The sequence below is a fragment of the Cucurbita maxima genome, unplaced genomic scaffold, assembly GCF_002738345.1.
Source record: "Cucurbita maxima cultivar Rimu unplaced genomic scaffold, Cmax_1.0 Cma_Scf00007, whole genome shotgun sequence".
NCBI lineage: Eukaryota > Viridiplantae > Streptophyta > Magnoliopsida > Cucurbitales > Cucurbitaceae > Cucurbita > Cucurbita maxima.
In genome coordinates, this window is record NW_019272023.1 from 1,767,333 (window position 1) to 1,787,468 (window position 20,136).

At 36.3% G+C, this 20,136-nt stretch overlaps 2 protein-coding genes across 2 annotated transcripts; one reads left to right on the plus strand and one right to left on the minus strand.

The window, feature by feature from the left end:
* Positions 1–229: 229 nt before the first annotated feature.
* Positions 230–829, plus strand: LOC111481770. Its single transcript, XM_023127360.1, has one exon. The coding sequence runs from the start codon at positions 265–267 to the stop codon at positions 760–762; it is 498 nt and encodes a 165-aa protein (XP_022983128.1). The 5' UTR covers positions 230–264; the 3' UTR covers positions 763–829.
* A 111-nt stretch (positions 830–940) lies between these two features.
* On the minus strand, positions 941–20,136 carry LOC111481561 (ubiquitin carboxyl-terminal hydrolase 12-like). The gene is made up of 32 exons (XM_023127050.1): positions 20,000–20,136; positions 19,667–19,730; positions 19,337–19,481; positions 19,085–19,242; positions 17,766–18,031; positions 17,475–17,693; positions 17,205–17,313; positions 17,004–17,119; positions 16,359–16,457; positions 12,322–12,431; positions 11,262–11,336; positions 9,956–10,034; positions 9,696–9,842; positions 9,524–9,604; positions 9,129–9,248; positions 7,228–7,350; positions 6,631–6,708; positions 6,418–6,506; positions 6,209–6,317; positions 6,031–6,099; positions 5,819–5,923; positions 4,444–4,499; positions 4,178–4,355; positions 3,988–4,089; positions 3,839–3,910; positions 3,617–3,682; positions 2,628–2,693; positions 2,348–2,434; positions 2,115–2,231; positions 1,934–2,008; positions 1,738–1,824; positions 941–1,603 (listed from the first exon to the last, which is right to left on the minus strand). The coding sequence occupies exons 1-32, from the start codon at positions 20,027–20,029 to the stop codon at positions 1,562–1,564; spliced, it is 3,339 nt and encodes a 1,112-aa protein (XP_022982818.1). The 5' UTR covers positions 20,030–20,136; the 3' UTR covers positions 941–1,561.

Below are 20,136 nucleotides of genomic sequence, written 5' to 3' on the forward strand. Positions count from 1 at the left end.
ACTTCCAAAGAGGAGAGTTGGAAGAAGCGACGAAGGTTCATTGGCCAGTTGCCACGTGGGCAGAAATAGTCAAATCAAAGTCAAAATTAAACACGTGGATGATTATGATTGGAGAGTGGAAGTACGGGTAAAACTTGACAGCCAAGTTTTTCCCACAGGCATCGCATCAGATGCTTCCATAGCCATACCAAGAAGTTTGTTCAGTAAGGTTTTTATATAATTAATTATGGAATTTCGTATTTGTCCAGTAAGGTTTGTTCCAACATGGATTTGTTCCGCAACGCAAAGGTGGTGCTGCTCCGAAGCCATACCAAGAAGTATTTGTTTGCCGATGAGGATGAGGAGTCCGTTACTCAGAGTCGAAATGGATGGACGAAGAATGCGAGATGGAGCGTTGAGTTTGTTAGGTTCTTTGATTCAAGAATCCGGCTCAAGAGCTGCTACGGCAAGTACTTGACGGCGTCGAACCAGCGATTGTTCCTCGGAATGACCGGCATGAAGGTTCTGCAGACTCGTCCAGAGCGGTTGGACTCGTCGCATGAGTGGGAGCCGATCAAGGAACGCTCACTTCTGAGACTCAAAACGCAGTACAGTAGTTTCTTGAGAGGCAACAGCGGTGTTCCGCCGTGGCGGAACTCGGTCACTCACGATGCGCCACATCGTACCGCTACACAGGAATGGATTCTATGGAATGTTGAAGAATCTTTGAACCCTTTCAAACCCTTTGATTTGAAAGGGAAATGGTTCAAACAGAATGTATAGTTTGAACAATGCCACACTTGTAGGTTATCTAATATACTTATCTCTAAATGTTAAATTTTTTTGTCTATTAGTTCGTTCATAAGAAACAAGAATACCCAATCAAAATTGAAAATTCAACTGTCTAATTTTTTAAGTCTAATACACTCGCCTCTAAGCCAAATGTCATCCACACAGAAAATTAGTTGGAAAGGTTTTCATTAGTACCCAATGAAATGGGGTATATGAACATGTTATACACTACACTGCAGTGCTGAGGAGGATGTACACAAGGATTATAAAGTTTCACAAACTCATCTCATCATCATCTAAGGGAAATCAGCAAGCACACCACCAAAAGAGGGTAAAAATAATGAATTGAGACAAAAACACTGCCAACAACTATAAAACTCAATATACATCCCCTCATCAGATGGATAAAAAAAGAAGAGAAAAGAAGGAACTTGTTATGTACCTGCTGCTAAATTACACTACACCTTCATCATAACCCACCAACCAACCTTTTATAAAGCTCAAGCTTTAAGGAGTGCATTAGAAAAACACATGGCAGAGCCTCAGATGGAAGAATCGAACAGCAAAACGCCTGAGGAAAAACTAACCTCTCTCCCTCCCTCACCCCATTTTAATCGAAAAGGAAAAGGGAAAACAAAAACTATATATCACTGAATTCCTATTAACTACAAACTCAATAGTAGCTTTGTTGTTTCTTCATACGCACCTCTCATCGCATATTCTATGTTTCTTCCACAATTGACTTAGTGGGACTTCATATGGCTCAAGTATTGGTAGACGGTCGCTATGTTCAGTTATATATTTTCACAGGTTTCTCGTATGTGGCACGGTTCTGCAAAACATTTATGAGAATTCGGTCGTTACAATATGAAACGTCACTGTATAAGATTGATTATACCTAAATCTAACTTATAAAAAACCTGTCTACAGTACATCATAACCATAAAGATGGTTTAAGACCCTCACATGATTGACAGCATAAGACCTCTTGGGAGTGGTGTCTGAATGCTCCAACCCAAGGTACTGTTCCCAAGCACCATAAATGTCTCTCCTCTGCATAGTATATTTGTACAGATTCAAAACAATCAGTTCATTCTTTAAAGGGTAACACCCAATCAAACAATTGAGAACCTTATAGTTCTACAGTTAAAGCAGGAAATACCTGAAACCGATTGGAGACAACGTCGGAATCCTGCAGATATTCTGGCCGCCCCAGGGAGAAAAATGCAAACTTCCACTGGGGAAATGAAGTTGGAAAAGAAAATATTATTATGCACCAAAATAAATTGCAATGGAAAAAAAAAAAAAGGAATGCACAGCAGAAAGCAGGTTCAAGAGCTTACATTGGAGAACTCCTCATCTGGAACTTGAAGTTTCTTCTGTATGCGAACTTTCACATCAGCCAAAGTCTCACCTTCATGAATGACCAAGAAAAAAGGTTCTCCAAAATTCTGAACTTGCTGTTGGATAAACAACGCATTTTAAAAGGTGTGATATAAGAAAGCTTTAAGAAGCCGGAATAATCAAATTGCTGGAAGCTATTTCAGAAAACTCAAGAGGAATATCAATTTCATACCATTTGGTTTTGTGCCGTCTCTTTGCTGAAATGGTACACATGAATCAAACGATCCTGAGGACCAAGGTTTTTCTCCTCTTCAGGGATCTGATATTCACATCAGAAACAATAGAAGCTTAGCAACAAGTTTAACACTAATAACAACCGATTTCATACTCTCATGGTTAAAGCAAATCACCAAAAACCCTCAACAAAGGGTATGATGATGTGTCTGACCTCAAACAATATGGACAAAAAGAAAACAATAATTAGAAATAATTGTCATGGAGAAAACACTGACCTCCTCCACACGCAGTGTCCAGTATTGGTCATTTATATTCTCAATTCTTTCATTATGTGGAAAGATCTGTGAAAATGAATCATAGTTACAATTAAAAGCATAGAAAAAATAATATAACCAAGGCCTTAAATATATATATTGTAAAAGAAACAATCTCGTATGAAATGACAAAACAAGGGGGAGACCCCCCCACTCACAATAGGAATTACATGAGACCTTTCCAATTGGAAAGGAAAGTGAAAGCTAGAACATTTACACCAAGTCACAACTGTAATGGCTATAGCATCAAAAGAATCTATGAAAAGAGAGGTCTTTGTCTTGAAATATTTTTCTGTTTTTTTCTTGCAGCAAATTCCAGAAGAAGGCTCATATAAAATTCTGCCAAATCATATTTTTCTCCGTTTTGAAGGGATGCTCTCCAGGGGTGTAAGACAGGAGAAGATTGGGATCTTCTGGAAGGACCAGGTGCCAGTTGAAGAAAGGATAAAGTTCCCAAAGGCCTCATTTACAAGAGACCATGAGATGACTTTGAAATTAAGAATGCTGCATAGAGCACTACTGTGGAGGCCAAGCCATGAAAGGCAGTCTTCTTTGTAACTTTGAGATTAAGAAGGCTGCATAGAAAGGATAAAGCTATGAAAGGTCCTCATTTACAGAATATTCTATCATGAATAAGAGAGCAATGTTTCATAATGGATTTCCAAGGACCCTTGGTTGTTCTAAGGGAATTTCTGCCTTGTTTGTTGTTGAGAGGGGTGGTCCCATATTTCAGATCAATAACCTTCCTCCAGAAAGCCGTTGTTTCATTTTGATGGGTTTTAATGGGGCAGAGCTAGCTTGGTGGGGTAAGTATCAACATCAACTACAGACTAATTACAAGAAAATAGCAAAAAAATACTTTATTAAAAGCTCCCTAACAAGTAGATGAAGATCTCATAAGAACTGAATCCAAGAGAAACTATTAAATCCAAAATCAAGCATATCATTACCTTATAGATCTTATGATAGAAAACTTCTAGTAATCTAAGTTCCGCATCTGGATGAGATAACTCAACCTGTAAGGTGTAATAAAATAAAATCACTAACGAAAGTGAAGGATTGTAAATGAATCGAGGAATACTAACAGAAGACAACGAGATGGTGTTTTCTGCCTATCAAAACTTTGATCTTCCTGCTTCTATAAGTAATAATTGAAAGAAGACAGTTCATACCTTTGTTTTAAGTAAATTAATAACATCGCCAACGGTACTCTGTTTAGGTAATCTAATATTGTGAATAACCACCTGAACAATATAAACAAAATGTTTCAAAGCCTGACGACAACCTGAAAAAGAAAATTTGTGCCACAAGCAATTCGTACCTCATCTTTTGTGGAATGATGAAAAGCAACCTTCAGATTTTTCAGACCTTGCAATTCTGGAAGGGGAATGTCCAGGACTTCATAATACAATATATCAGACATCTGTCAACATGTAACCCAGAGTTCAGCCCCAAATCATGCAAATGGGCAAACAAGAAAACAGAATTAAAATCCAGAAAAAAAAAAATACCTGGTTATAATGTACTAACATATCTGACAAATGATCTACACCCCGATATTTGATAGGCTGTGGCTTAGGTTGCTGAGAATAGCAATTATGTGCAGTCAATCTGATTTTGGATGGATCGTCCAGTCCAATTCGTTCTGCCAACTTTTCTACAACTTCATCATAAGTTTGAACTTTCGACCTATAGAAAGAGAAGTTATGCACATTGAACTGAGCCAACTTTGAATGATCTCAATTGAAACAAGAAAAATTCAGGTGGAATTACTTACAGTTCTATACAAAAGTCATCCTCCTTGGGTTTTTCTAGAGTTCGAAAATGAACAACCTAGAATGCAAAAAACCACATACAAGCATCAACCAATGCATATCACCATCATTTTACAAATCGATCTCAAGCAAGTACCATTACACAACTGATAATCAAAGGCTCTATGCGTTCTCAAAGACGTAAAACAGTTATTTGCAAACTACTTTATAAGTGGCTTTGTGATACGATGTCTAAGTTCGTGTCTTCTCCATGAATACTTGTTGATTTCTTTCTTTCCACAGTTTCCAAAAGAAAGTCATACGAGATTTTTCTGTAGCAGGGCTTTTGCCTGCTTAAAGGAGTGGTACGTTAAGGACATGTCCAATAAATCCTTTACCTTCCTAGGGCAAGTGAGATATCCAAAAATTCTAAGCGTATGTGCATGCATAAATAAGTGCCTTTGTGATTCGTTGTCTTTCTTGTATAATGGGCACCAACTTGGAAATAGAGTTATGTAGTACATTCTTTTTTGTAGATTTTTACTCGAGCTAATGGCTTTATGTGCTATTTCCCAAAGGAAAACGTTCATTGAAGAGGGAATGTCAATTGGATGAGTTAATAACTCCAATAGACAAAGTAGAATCTATTTGGCCAACTGAAAAGCCATCTAAAAAACTTCCTACTCCAATAGACAAAGTAGAATTTATGAGGTTTATAAATGAGAAATTTTAAAGAGAATCAAAAGTTCTCTCCTTCAAGCGCCTTTTAACATAGTATTGATAAAAAGTTCTCCCCTTCAAGCGCCTTTTAACACATAGTATCGATAGAAAGTTCTCTCCTTCAAGCGCCTCTTAACATAGTATTGATAAAAAGTTCTCCCCTTCAAGCGCCTTTTAACACATAGTATCGATAGAAAGTTCTCTCCTTCAAGCGCCTTTTAACATAGTATCGATAGAAAGTTCTCTCCTTCAAGCGCCTTTTAACATAGTATCGATAGAAAGGTTTTCTCCTTCAAGCGCCTTTAACATAGTATCGATAAAAAGTTTTCTCCTTCGCGCCTTTAACATAGTATCGATAAAAAGTTCTAACCACACTGAAACCCTAATTACGATTGAGTTTCATGATTGTAATTGAACCGCCCTAGTCATAATCTCATAGTTTCATTTCTTATCCCCAAAAGGAAAAAACTAATTTGTGGATCCAATATGTTCAATGTTGACAATAATGAAAAATTTTAATTTGCGCCCATTATGTGCCAAAACGTTAAGAGCATATCAGCATCCCATTTTATCCTACATGACAAGTAACCTAAATTGAGGGTTGATTGTTCATAACAAAATGAAAAACCCTAGTGCAATAGATTATGGATACCGATGTCATCCAATCAGGATTTGTACCTGACGATTATGTACATACTCCAAAAATGAAGGAACATCGGGGTACTTGCATTCTTCGCTATCAATAGGGGATTTCTGAAAGCAAATAATGTCCCCATCCTCAATCTGAAGAAAAAAAAAAAAAAAAAAAAAAAAAAAAAAACAAAGTGGTGACAAATGAGCGGCACTTATATGAGCAAATGCAATAATAAGAGCAATAAACTGATACCTACCTGACTTAGTCGAAATGAAGTCCTTTTATCTAGATGTTCACACATGACACAAGGCTCAAACTTTATTTCCTGAAGATCAACCAATGAACTTTTGAATAAGAATTGTCTATAAATAAATGTGGTTATTTGGAACAACAAAATTTGAGGAAAGAAAAGACAGAACATTCCATGAACATACCTCAAAAAGTTCAATCTCTTGATCAGGATCAAAGCCTGCCATTTTATTTAGTTTATCCAAAATTTCAACCGGCTTTGTTGTACTCTTCATAAAAAGCCTACCGACATATCTGGCATGACAAAAAAAAAAAAAAAAAAAAAAGGGAAATATGTCAGTATCCAGAATCAGACGTCAACAATTATCCACTCACAGGAAGACACAACATATACCTCAGCTCTCCTTTCTCAGGATCATAAAGCTTGAAGAAAAGAAGAATATCGTCTTTATTTTTCTCAGGTGGAATAATAGGATGTAAATCCTGAAGCATGGAATCAAATTATTGCAGGGTTAGCAGATATTGTACATACAATGTGTACACAGGCGTCTCCAACATGCCCCCCCCCCCCCCCAAAAAAAAAAAAAAAAAATGAAAGAACTGTTACCAATCCAAGCTCTACTTCCAAAAACAACTTAAGTTCTGCGTTATTAGCTTTGTTGGACGCTTCCCTCAACTGCCCAACCTGCAAAGGTGTATTTACCCATTAGCCTGAACTGAATGCATGTTAGACCACAACAATCAGCAAACCATAATGGCTAACTACAGCAAGAATTTCAGATAGATCCAAGAAAATATACAGGTATAAAAAAAATGTCAATCTATCCATAGAAAATCGCATAATAGTGACATGAAAAAGAGCATGTATAATCTATATGTTGCCCATATAGTGACAACAAAAGAACCAAAGTTTCAGAGAATTGGAGCTTTAAAACACCAAAGAAGCCCTCAAGTGAAAGAATGCTTTAAAAGAAACTATAATTTAAATATATTCAAACCATAATTTTTATATTATAAATACATAAAAAATCATAACAAGCAAAATAATAAGCCGGAATATAAGATGCTGAACAGCAATTACAAGATGGTGAAAACGACAATAATTTTTTGAGTGATATAAAAAGGACAAATGATGTGCTCATGGCTACCAAATAGAATTCTGGGACTTTTGCAAAAAGAATACAAGAATAGAGGAAATTATTACAGATTGTGCTTCTTCTTGCGGAGTCAATGGCCGATTAGGACGATATGTGTGATTTTGTCGCTTTGCCCAAATCCAAAACCGCTGAAATTGCACTGGTATGCCATACTCCTTGGCAACCTCCTCCTGCATACCACCACAAATCAAAATGGAGAAGGAAAAAATAATAATAATAACAACAACAAGAAACAAATAGGGGCTTGAGGCACAGGGACAACCTCTCCCAAAATTTGGCCAAGACTGTTGTTATTGGTATTAATGTCATACTAAAGAGGTGATATATTATGCTGGAACTTTTGGTGCAAAATTGGAACTTTTCCTTTCTCTTACCTTGACATCCCATTAGGTGGAAATTGTACAAAACTGTCCTTTTGGCGGATAAGAGAATTGACAAAGGGATTAATATTGCTCTATCAAAGGGGGACACGACTCTTGGGAAGCAGTTTCCTGATCATTTTTTTTCCATCTTGTTGAAACAAGAACCTGACTTCTGGAATTCAGGGACAAACAATTGGGAGATGGAGAGGTGGATCAGGTTGATAGAAACTCTTGATGTTATATGGTTAGGTGAAAGCAAGGACAGAGTAGTTTGGTCTTTGAAGGTGGGGGGTAATTTTTCCACCAAGTCTACTTTTTTGAAGTCGTCAGATAGGTCCGCCTAAAATGAAATCCCCTCATTGATGCTGCCATTTGAACTAGCTGAAATGCCCCAAGAAAATGAAGGTTTTCTATGTCTATGGCTCATAGAGGATTAAATATGCAGCAGATGCTTCAAAGAAGGTGCAAAAATTGGGTTCTCTTGCCTTCAGCTTGTTGTCTTTTGCTCATGAATACATAGAATTTAGACCACTTGATTCAACATTGCCCCATCTGCTCTTATCAATATTTTTGTGTTGGTTGCTTGTACAAGACGGTTGATGGGTGGCTTTTTGAAAAATCTTCAGCGTGGAATATGCCCGAGAGGGCATCTGTTTAGTGGAATTGTGCAGTGGGGGTTTTGTTGTGGAACATTTGGTTTGAAAGAAATCAGAGGACCTTTGATGATAGTCCTCTTCTTTTGGAGAAATGAAAAGCTACCAGCTTCTTGGGGGGTTATAGTCCTAGGAAATTATTTTGTAATGACAACCTTTCTACTATGTTTATCAACTCGAAGGTGTTTTTTTAGTCTTTTGTGGGAGGGGGGCTCCCACTGGTCTGGGCCCATAAGTTGTATCTTCCATCTTTTTTCCTCAATAAATTTTGTTTCTTATTAAAAAAATTAAAAATTAATAATAAAAAAGACAAATATATTCAAAAAACACCAAAAGGAGTAAGAGGAAACATAGAAAAACACTAGGGTGAGATTAAAAAACATCCCAATTAACACAATATCATTACGAGAGAAATTGATAAATAAACTTGAATAAAACACCTTTAGGAAACCTTGCACTTAGCTTAATCAAATCAATCTTCTCAACATCCTTCTTATCCTCAAAAATTCAACAGTTAAACTAACGGTTAAAATGATTGATATAAGCATGAAAGACATGATTAATATCAAACAAAAAATCCTGATCTTCCAGCAAGCTAAAGAAATAAAATAACGGTTAAAATGTACAAAGCATTCAAATTAATCAAAGAAGGGGTACAAAAAATAAACAGACAAACTTGAAGTGAGAACACCAAACAAGGAAGCATTACAAGTAATAGACTTAAATAGTTTTAAGGCATGGAGTACCAAAGAAGTAAAAACAAAGACCATCAACTGAATAGAAGAAGAATGAACGACAGAGACACAAGTCACTTTTCCTTTTCTCAAAAAAGAGCAGATTAAGGGAACATAAACATGGAACAATCAATATGGAAGATAGCTGCAGGCAACAGTGAGGTTTCCTCACTATGTCAATTTCCAAAAGTCTGCTCACCTTGAAAAGATTAAAAGGTATTTGTTTCTGAATACGAAAACTGCGAACTTTGTCATGATCAACAAGATCAAAATATATATCCTTCCCTATTTGTTCTTGAAGGTCCACATCTCGTGCAACCTACCAGCATAAATCCATTGTCTCAGACACAAATTGTTTACATACAACTATCAAAAAAGAAAATAGAAATTTGAAATTCATATCTATGGGTGCTTATGCTAGATATGTTGATCTTAACAACCTATTAGGACATTAGATTCACATATCAGTGAACACAAAGTCTTGATCTCATGAATTGAAAAGTATCTTATTTTTCGGTTCAGCCTTGTTCATTATAGGCCCAACACCTGAAGGATATAAATTGCCAAACATGAAAAAGAATGTGAAGCTGCAACCTTGATAATAGCATAGAGATGGGCCTGCGCTTTATATCTTCTCTTGTCTTCCTTCTCCTCCTGCTCTTTCTTCAACCTTATCTGTATGGTGTTGAGTAAAGTCAGCCAGCTTCCACATATTTCCACACTTGATTAGAAGTCACGAAGAAATAATCTGAATAAATAAAACTACCCTAAGGTGTTCGGCTATGTCTTTTTCATCCACATTGCAAATTATCTTTTCCTTGTCACTTTCACGGATGTACACAAGCATATATGCATTAGAATATTTGGTGAACTTGAAGGGAGTATTGTTGAAGCCAGGGTTTGTCTGAGGCAACTGTCAAACATTGACATGAGTGCAGAATAAAACCAAGTTAATATACAAAGTGGACAAACAGGTAAAGAACTTATTAAGGGGAATTAGATCTTTCATTAAGCAAGTTTTATCACCTCTTCCTCACCACCATATTGCTCTTCTAATGCTCTCTTTGTATCTTCTTTTGTCACACGCTCGTCATCAAATTTGTACCTAAAATAATGAAGCTTGAACCAAATTACTGACCGACAATAAAATAGTACTTGAGTTATGCATTATGGGCACGTTAAAAGCATAGGTTGAGAGACTCCAGAAGGAATCACTCTCTGTAAATAATCATGGTGACGAAAATCCCCAAAATAACAACTCAGAAATTAAAGCTAAAATACTAATTTTAAGAAAAATATATTTGCAAGTATCCAAGTGGTAAAATACTAATTACAAACCAATAAAATGGCACAAGGAAAATCTTAATCATCTTTTCTGGGGCTGTCAGTTAGCTCACTTTCTATGGAGTCGCTAGTTGAGATCGTTTGGGATTTGTTGGGAATGACACAGAGGCAGCAAGGCTCAGATGGAGAAGGTGCTCTCAAACTCTCCCAGTAAAGAGGAAGGTACAGTTATGTGGCGGGACAACTTTTTTGCTATTCTGTGGGGTATTTAGAGGGAGAGAAATAATAGAATTTTTAGAGAGGTTGAGAAATAGAGTGAGGATATTTGGGAGTTGGCTAGATATTTGGGAGAAAAAGACATGGATTGAAATACCTAACATTAAGGTCTGCTCAATTTAATTAAGATATAGGTTATATTTTTATGCAGTAAAAATATAGGATATTTGAAAAATGTACCTTCAAAGGTTTCCTTATGAGCGTCACCTACTAAACATTTTTTTAATTGTGAGTTTAATATTGTTCTTCTGGATTGGAGTCCATTTTGGTAGCTGGTATTGAACCCCTTTCCTTTCGGTCAGACTTGGTTTTTTTATATACCCTTATATTCTTCCATCCGCCTTAATAAATGCGTGGGTTTTTATTTATTAAAAAAAAAACTAACTAATTAATTAATGAAGCAAATGGACCCAAAACTATTTACTAAACTAAAAACATAATCCAATATATTATTATCCAACATCATTGTCGAATTATCAAAGATGCCCATGTACCTTCTAGTCCTCAAACGAATTGTACAAAGATATGGGTAAATAAAGCAAGAAGAGTAAGATCAATTCTCTCTAAAGTAGCTCAGAAATTTGTATGCAATGGTCAATGGATCCTGAACTAGGATTCATTAGTGTAAGTTTAAACATCCGTTAAGAATTATAGTCCTTTTGTTAATTATGAATTGACAAACTTTCTTGTAATCCACATTCTAGTGACTGAGTGTTTTTTACTTCTTTTTTCATTTCATTCAACAAAGTAAAATTAAAAAAATCATGCATACCACTGATCAGATAAGGTTGGTCTGATAAAAGCATAATAATGCCCACCATGGACACCACCGCTATGTACCAGCACACTGCATCAGAAAATTAAAACAAGTTAGAGGTTGGTTCTTCACATTTTAACAGTCAATGAAACTATATGTACAAAACTAAACATAACAGAAACGAAATATGGAATATATTTCCAAGTAGATCACATCCTTCCATTGAAGCCGTTAAAAGAACATGGCAAATCATTGCTCCTCTAAGATGTAAATGCATGGGAAAAGGTTAACATTGTGAGTTTAGCATTAGTATGCTCAACAAATAAAGGGGGTGGTCAAAAGGGACAAACATTTACAAATGCATATTCTATTCTTATAGAAACAACCTTTTCTTTCTAAAGCTTTCATGTAGAACCTAAGAAAGGTGAATATTTTAGTTTGGATGATTTTGTTGAGTTAAATAACATGTCATTCTTGCTATTTAAATTCAAGCTGTTTATTTTGTGCCTAATGGATCTTCAGGTTGCTAGTTATTTTATTGCTCCTTGAGCAGAAATTTATAAGAGGCTTCGTTTGAAAGGGCTTTGGATGTTCTTGGATGAACGTTGTCAAGTCAATAGTGCAGGGTATTTGGGAGAAAAAATTTGATCTTGTAAAACTAAATGCGGTTTCATGGTTTGCTCTGTTCAAAGAATTCTGCAACTACTCTTCATTTTATATTAATTCTTGTTGGGAAGTTTTCTTTAAGAATTTTGTTTTAGATTGCATTCGTCCCATCTTAGTACTTATGTTTTTATTAAACAAGAAACGATTTTTATTGCTAGACTTTTTATAAGAAACTTTTAATTGATAGATGAAAAAGAACTAAAGTAATTGTGTTATTTCACTTTGGGAGATTTAGTTTCACTGCTGCAAGGAGCTATTGTGTTCTAACTTTTCAAAATTTATTGAAAATTTGTGCCTCCTCGTAAAATTAAATTTATAAATTTTTAAAAACAACACATGAAATTTCAAGGAAACAAGAGTTGGGAAATAAGAAAATCAATCTACAGAATAGGCAATAGCATGGTTATACCTATGAAGTGTGTAAAGGTTGCGAACACTCCTATCTGCTTCAGGCGATAGATACTTGCCATTCTCCCTATCAAGGTCTAGTTGAAGCGGAAACTCATACCGATCATTTATCTGCATGCCAAAATCACTTTAATATATTGTCTGTATAAAAACATCTGAAAGAAAATTTGATCCAAGGGACCAATGTTGCAGCATTAAAAGATGAGTAAAGATAAGAAAAAATAATTGAGTGTACATTGCAGATCCAATGAAAACACATCATGACAGTTAACCCAACTGCCTCGGTATTGTAATTTCAAGCATAGGAATGAAACAGAGGTAGAAGAGGTCACCCCGATATCAGAGACACTCACACCAACAATGGCCATCCAAATCTTGGCACCATTGCTAAAAGAACACCACATGTGAATCATGGCTATTCCATCCAGGAAAAAGAAGTCCACCATGGCTAAGAAACAGAGTAAACTGACTAGAGAGATTGTTGGCCTCCTTCCAAACATCAATTCTGAGAAATCGAGAAAGTCACAATTGGGTGGTCAATACCTCTTACGATTATTATCTCTTTAGATGCCTCAGGTACATCGGGGGATCTAAATCATGTGGAATGACCCAACTTTGATCATTTCAGAAGTCACTAAAGGCTTATACACCTTAACCACACATTACACATGCTGATAATTACAGATTTTGGATTACAGGGATTTACGGTCCCTGTAGATAGCAAGAAAGAATTCTATTCTGGCAAAATTTACAAGACCTATCTTGCCTATGTACAGAGAATTGGCTTTTGGCAGGTGACTTCAATCGATGGGCACATGAAAAATTCAGTGGAAAAGTCACCAGAGACATGAGACACTTCAACAATTTTATAAGAGAAGCTGAACTCATTGACCTTCCCCTCAATAATGGACTCTATACATTGTCAAACAACATATCTCCACCCACCTTGACACTCATCGTTAGATTTCTAGCCACAGAAGGCCTACTTGGAAAATTTAGTAACGTTAGTGTTCAAAGACTGAATAGACCTACATCTGACCATTATCCCATTCTTCTTTCCGTAGGTTGCTGTAAATGGAGCCTCTCGCCCTTCCGATTTGAGAATGTGGCTGAACCATTTGGAATTTTTGCCAATGGTTGAATACTAGTGAAAAAATACGCCCCTTCGTGGATGGTTGGGGCACGGTTTCATCAACAAACTTAAAAGACTAAAAGAAGTCTAAAAGAAATGGAACAAGGAGGTTTTCCGTTGTATTTCCACAAAAAGAAACCAACTACTAACTGAAATTGCTCTCCTTGATCAAATGGAGGAAACGGACTCTATTACACTAGTTCAACACACACATAAAAAGGTCATGAAAGCAGAACTTGTTAAATTGACAGCAAAGAAGAGCAATCTTGGAGACAAAAACGTAAAAAATGATGGTTAGAGGAGGGGGACATAAACTCCAAATTTTTCCATCGTATCATGGCTACAAAGAAATGAAATAGTATCATCATGGAAATTCTATCCAAACAAGGTAGAAGTTGAGTAAACGAAGAAGAAATTGTATGAGAATTTGTGTCCCTTTATACGTCCTTGTCTGGAGTCCTACTTATCAGAAAGCTGCCTCCCTCGAGGTTGTTGTCACCGAAGAAAAGGTGGGGAAGGCGATTCAATATCTAAGCTTTAACAAGACTCCAGTACCGGATGGTTTTACCTCATAATTTTTTCAGAAATACTGGAACCTTATGAGAGCTAATATCATGAGAGTATTCCAAGATCTTTTTCGAAACTAAGTTACCAATGGCAACCTGATCTCAAAGAAACTGGATGTCTGCACTGTTGCAAACTTTCGTCCAATAAGTCTCACAATCAGACTATATAATATCATAGCAAGGGTATTAACAAACATCTTAAAAAGGTTCTCCCCTTCACAATTACCGGGCAACAAACAACTTTTTTTAGAGGGGCGACATTCTCAATGCCCCCTCATGGCAAACAAACTCATAGATGAATGGACTTTCCTTGAAAAACATTCTTGTGGCAAAAGGCTTTGGCTCAAAATGGCGAAGGTGGATAAAAGGAAGCATCTCATCCACAAACTTCTCCATCATCATCAATGGAAGACCGTGAGGGAAGATTTATGCCAGACAGGAACTCCAACAAGGAGATCCACTATCCCCTTTTCTTTTCATCATGGTAAGGGACTACCTCTGTCACCTACTGACAGGAGCATAATACGAAGGGCAAATAAAAGGTTATCATATTCGTAAAGAAGGCTTAAGCATTAATCACCTTCAGTTCGCAGACGAAGATGCCACTTCCATAAAAAATATGATCTAAACAATAAAAACCTTTGAAAGATTCTAGGGACAAAATATCAATCTCTAAAAAACAGAGATCATGGGCATCAATATTAACACGGAGATTATTGAAGAATTTGCTAGCACATATAGTTGTAAAAAGGAAGAAAGGACGAATATGTACCTAGGACTACCTCTAAAAGGAAACCACAAATCTTTTTCCTTCTGGATGACTATTATTGAAAAAGTAGAAATAAGGCAGTCAACATGGTCATCATGTTATACTTCAAAAGGTAGAAGACTCACCCTAATCCAAGCCACATTATCTAACTTCCCCACTCTACATGTCTCTATTTGAAATGCCACAAAAAGTGGCTGCGAATATAGAAATATTATTCAAAAACTACTTGCGGAAAGATGACCCACACCATGATCGATGGAATATTATAAACCTCCCAACATAAAAGGGAGGCCTCAATCTTTTCTTGATAAGAAGAACAAATCTCTCTCCACAAAATGGATATGGAGATATAATCACGAAGAAAAAGCCTTGTGGAGAAATCTTAGAAAGGCCAAATATACTCATACATCAAACAAAAATTAACCCCACAAAAGGTCCTTGGAAGTACATAAAGAAACATCAAAACCTCATCACCAATCGAACTTGCCATAGGGTGGGTGATGGAGGAAGCTAGCCCTTTGGTATCCACTTTTGTATAGGCTCTCTCCTAGCAAAAAAGTCACGATCAAAGAAACGTGGAATGTTGTCAACAAATTCTTGGACTTGAAGCTTGGTAGGAATTTAAAGGATAACGAACCAACAAAATGGGCCGAATTAAGCCTCGACTTTGCCCCTATGGTATTGTCAAACGAAGGGGCAAAGGAAAGGCTTCCTTTGGTTCAAGAAGGTTGTTGGAACAAAGATCACAAATATTGTCCTGAACTTCCCAAAGGATAATATATCAGTCATCGTGAAGAACTTTCTTCTTAATGATGATGGCCTTGTCCTATTCAATCCTTTTAAGTTCATTGTGGAGGGCAGGGTTATAAAACGACCATTGAGTGTGTGTTGGGGGAAAAGAGGAACCAAAGGTATCATTAATGGGTTAGCAGATAGGAGCGGGAAGGGGAGGCCCATTCTCACGCTTCACTTTTGAACACTGTCAAGCCCTGAACCTTTTTGTTTATCAAGCTAGACCCTGGATACTTGTTGAAATTTTAACCAATTTAAGTTAACACTCCTAACCTGTGCTAATAGGGCATCACCACCTCCAGAACTTGGGAATTCTAATAAAGAGAAAAGAGGTGAAACCAAATCCCAACAAACTATAAAAGATGAAGCTTTAAAAAATTTATCAATGCAAACTCTCAAGCATAGTGCAAGTACTTCAAATGCTCAATGATTTCCAAGTTGCCTCCAACATAGCTTTGTGGAAGGCAAAATAAGCCAAGAGTGAGAGAAGAAAACACATTTCTCCTGCAATTTACAGGAGCTCCCGAAAATACACTCCAATTAGCAAGGACAAAAGCCAAAAGTAGTTTCAGAATTGTATAAATGGGAGCCCCAAACAATCAACGTTGAAGTTACGGACAATCAAATTTCAAAGACATCCTCAATTTCTCTATACTGTGAAAAATCTGAAGGTATCTAAATATACGATAATTATTAAATGTTATTAAGTCCTGCAACAAATAATGACGCCCTAGATTAGTGAATGCAAAACCACGCTGTGGTATATTTCCATTACTAACCTTCACCATTGTATCCCGCATAAAATCGTATTCAAACCTCTTCAGCTGGAGTTGGAGGACTGGAGGGAAGTCAATAAACAAGACACCCTTCTTAGCATCCTGAAACAAACATTAATTTAGGCAGAAAATCAAATTAAAAGATTTACTTCCTACAGCTAGCTCAGGAAGTTGAACTATCTTACATTTCTAGAATTCTAGATTCAAGAATGATTTCAGTTCCTTTGAAACATTTTAGGTAGTCGATCTTTTCAACACAAAAATATTAGTTATAAGAAGTAAGTGGAGACAGACAATACAATCTGAACAATTTTACCCGGAAAGCAAATGAGCCCCATATAACCTCCTACGTAGGTTGCCCATTGTTCAGTATTAAAAGTTAAAAAACTTCTAAAAAAACACACACACATAAATGAAGAAAATAGCTATGCTTTCATCAGAAACAGCTAGAAACAACACCAGAAATAAGAAAGAGAATTGCATCAGATGCTACTTATCCAGACACAAAGCCCCAAAATTTGCTTTGTCCTTAAATGGCCACAATATACAAAGAATACACCTTGGAATGACATTGCCCTTAAACAACCACAAAATAACATAAATGCACACAGATAGGAAGCCTTGAATCAAATCATCAACAGTACAAACCTGCAAGCCATGCTCTTCTGCATGATACTTGTTATCACCCTCAAGACGTTCAACTTCCACATACTTATCAAAAGATGCATAGACATCATTACAACCTTTCACATCAAGCTGTAGATCTGACAATCCACCCAAAGAAAAATCAAGCTAAAAGATCTTAAATCAATTCAAAATTTCAAAGAGTGGCTTTTAAACCAGAAGTACCATAAAACGATTCCTTTCTCGTAGATTTGTAGTCAACATTAATGCATTCTATGTAATTCATGTGATGCCCCTCAAATAACTGTTGTATTGTCCCCTCCACAACAGTTCCCTAGACCAAAACCAAAAGAAAGATTGTAAAAGAAAAGATAAATATAATAACATGTACACAAGTTATGTCAATAGAAATTGGGCCAAGTCAATGAATATATGATTGACTGTATGTATTTTTATAAGCATTCATCAAACAAATCCAAATATCCTGTACTATACCTTCATTTTATCTTCAAGCTTTTCACACAAAACCCTATTGAGTTCTTGCACATCGTGTTGCATAAAAGAATCATAAGTATCCCATCCAAAGGACTTAGTAAGCTCTTTAGTTGCACCACTGCTGACATTAAATTGAAGTTTATAGAACAGACTTTGAAGAGCCAAAGGGATACTTCCTGAAGGCATGTCATTCTCAGTTGTCGGCATATGGTAAACAGCCTGGATAAAAAGAATCAGGAATTAAGAAATCATCCGTAAGAGAAATATAGGAGTTATGAAACTTTTTCCTACCTTTCTAAAATAAGGTATATGGTAAAGTGTCTGAAGAAGAGAATTCATGTAACAAGTTGCCCCTTGGTTCTTAAGACCCACAAATCCAGTTTCTTTCTTTGAATCATAGGTCCAGTAATCAAGAACCTTACGAACTAGAACCTCAGCTTCAACAACACACGTGTCATTTACAAGGTACCCTCGACTAGGATCATAAAGATCACTAAGAGGCATGAATGATGTAAAACCCCAATCACTTTCTCTAGCATTGAATTGGTGTTTTGTGTCTGCATAATTAAACATGAAGAGTTAAAAATATATAGTTGCTTAAATCCCAAACAGTTAAGTTTTCATAAACATAAGAGCAATATTCTAAATAGGATAGCAGGTCTCTTGTCAGTTTACAAAAGCATGCTAAATTAATAATGGAAATCAATTGATAGTTTTAAAAAAAATTGGTAAGAAACCAAACTTCAATGTAAAAGTTGAAAGAATATAAGGGCATACCAAAGACATGTCCAACCAAAAGGACACCAAAACTAATAACAAAAAAGGACTCCGATAAGCTTCTAATTTCAAAAAGTCCTGGCGACTGTAGTAAAAGAAATTATGAAATAAAGGTGATCCAGTGTCGACTGATCACTCTAAGGAGGCTACTACCTTCCATCACAATTTCCCTAAATTTATTTTGAAGCCCTTTCCAAAACATATATGACTTATTTGGACGAGGAGAGTGTTTCTTTTTTATTTTCATAATGAAAAAGCCTTTGTTGATCGTGAGATTGATAAGTTTGATTCACTTCTGTCTATTATCCGAATTGTCCACCTATTTCCATGTACAGCAGCCTTATGTGTTGACCACAGAGTACAGATCCTTCTGCCCTCATCGATAGTAAGTTTTTAAACCTTCATTTGACTTCTTCTCCTTCTCCATCTTTGGTGTAGTGTTTTTCCTCTAAAACTATGATTTGAAAGAATTTTGCCATCTCCAATATCTTTGAAAGACATGTCGGACATTTACTATCATTTTTATATTATTATCTTAAAATAAATGTAGAAGTATACAACTTATTTGTGCATGAATCGATTAAAATATTGGGGGAAACATATGAAAGCTTATTGGCCATGCTTCACAAAGGAGGAGAAAGGGAGAGAAATTCTGAACTCAATATATTTTTGTAGTGCTAGTTTTCATCTAATGCTCAACATATCAATCTACAAGTGATCAAAATATTTACCTCGCGACTAAAAGTACCAGAAAAGAAAGAACCCCATTCTTCTACATGTTAAAATGAATAGTGAAAAATAAATAAATTCTCAGATAATGGGGAAGTACTTACCCTTTCGTATTGAATACTTTTTATGGACATGATTAACCACAGCCAAGCTGAACTGTGCATATCTACTCCACCCGTAAGGCAACGTGGTAGAGTCGGCAACATCCAAATACATTGACAAGTGGTCAACATTGTTTCCTTTTGGAAAAAGTAATATTCGCCTGATGAAACCAACCAACCAACTCAAATCAACAACTAGCTATAACAACTCAAAGGAGCAAATTGCAGTTTTGCAAATGAGATGATAGAATGTACCATTTATATCCTCCGACAGAAAACGAGTCAGAATAATACTTTTTCATGGTTAACCTAGAGAAGTTCTCAATTCTCCATGTGAATTTTATAGGTGGGGGATCCTCCACTTGCTGGCTCTCCATGGTGCCAGGAGGCTCCACTTGAGCTGTCGAAAACATTCACATAAATGCAGAATAACAAATCAACGCCTCGATACAAAATGGGATCATCACACGATAAAACTGAAGTCAAGCCACAAAAAAAAACTAAAACAACCAATCTTCCAGTGAATTGTAAACCCATTAACTTCAAAACCAAATAGTATACTAGTCAAGCAGGCTGAATATAAACCTTCCATTGGCTGAGGACCCTCCACTACATCCGAATGCGGCACAAGCATCTCCTCGTCTTCTTGCTGCAGAACAAAACAAGAAAATCAGATCTTCCAAACGACGAAACTCGACCCCACGAAGATTGAATCGAAACCCTAGAGATATATCAATCAAAAAACCGAGTTATTGAATTCTCAACTCAATTTGACGTCCAAACCAAAATCAAAACCCTAAAGAGCAAAATTCAAAGAACAAGAAATGACACCAAAACAAATAATCAAAGGACGACGAGTACGAAAAAAACCAAAAAAGAAAATCAAGAACAGAAACTAAAAAGGAGTAGCCAAATTACATCAAGAGGTGGAGGAGTCATCATAGTCATTGATGGAGAGAAAATGGCAGTCCGATCGACGAATCACAGAACAAGCAAAACACGTAGAAACTTAAAACAGTACGCGGAAAACGAAGAGGAAAAAAAAAAAAAAAAAA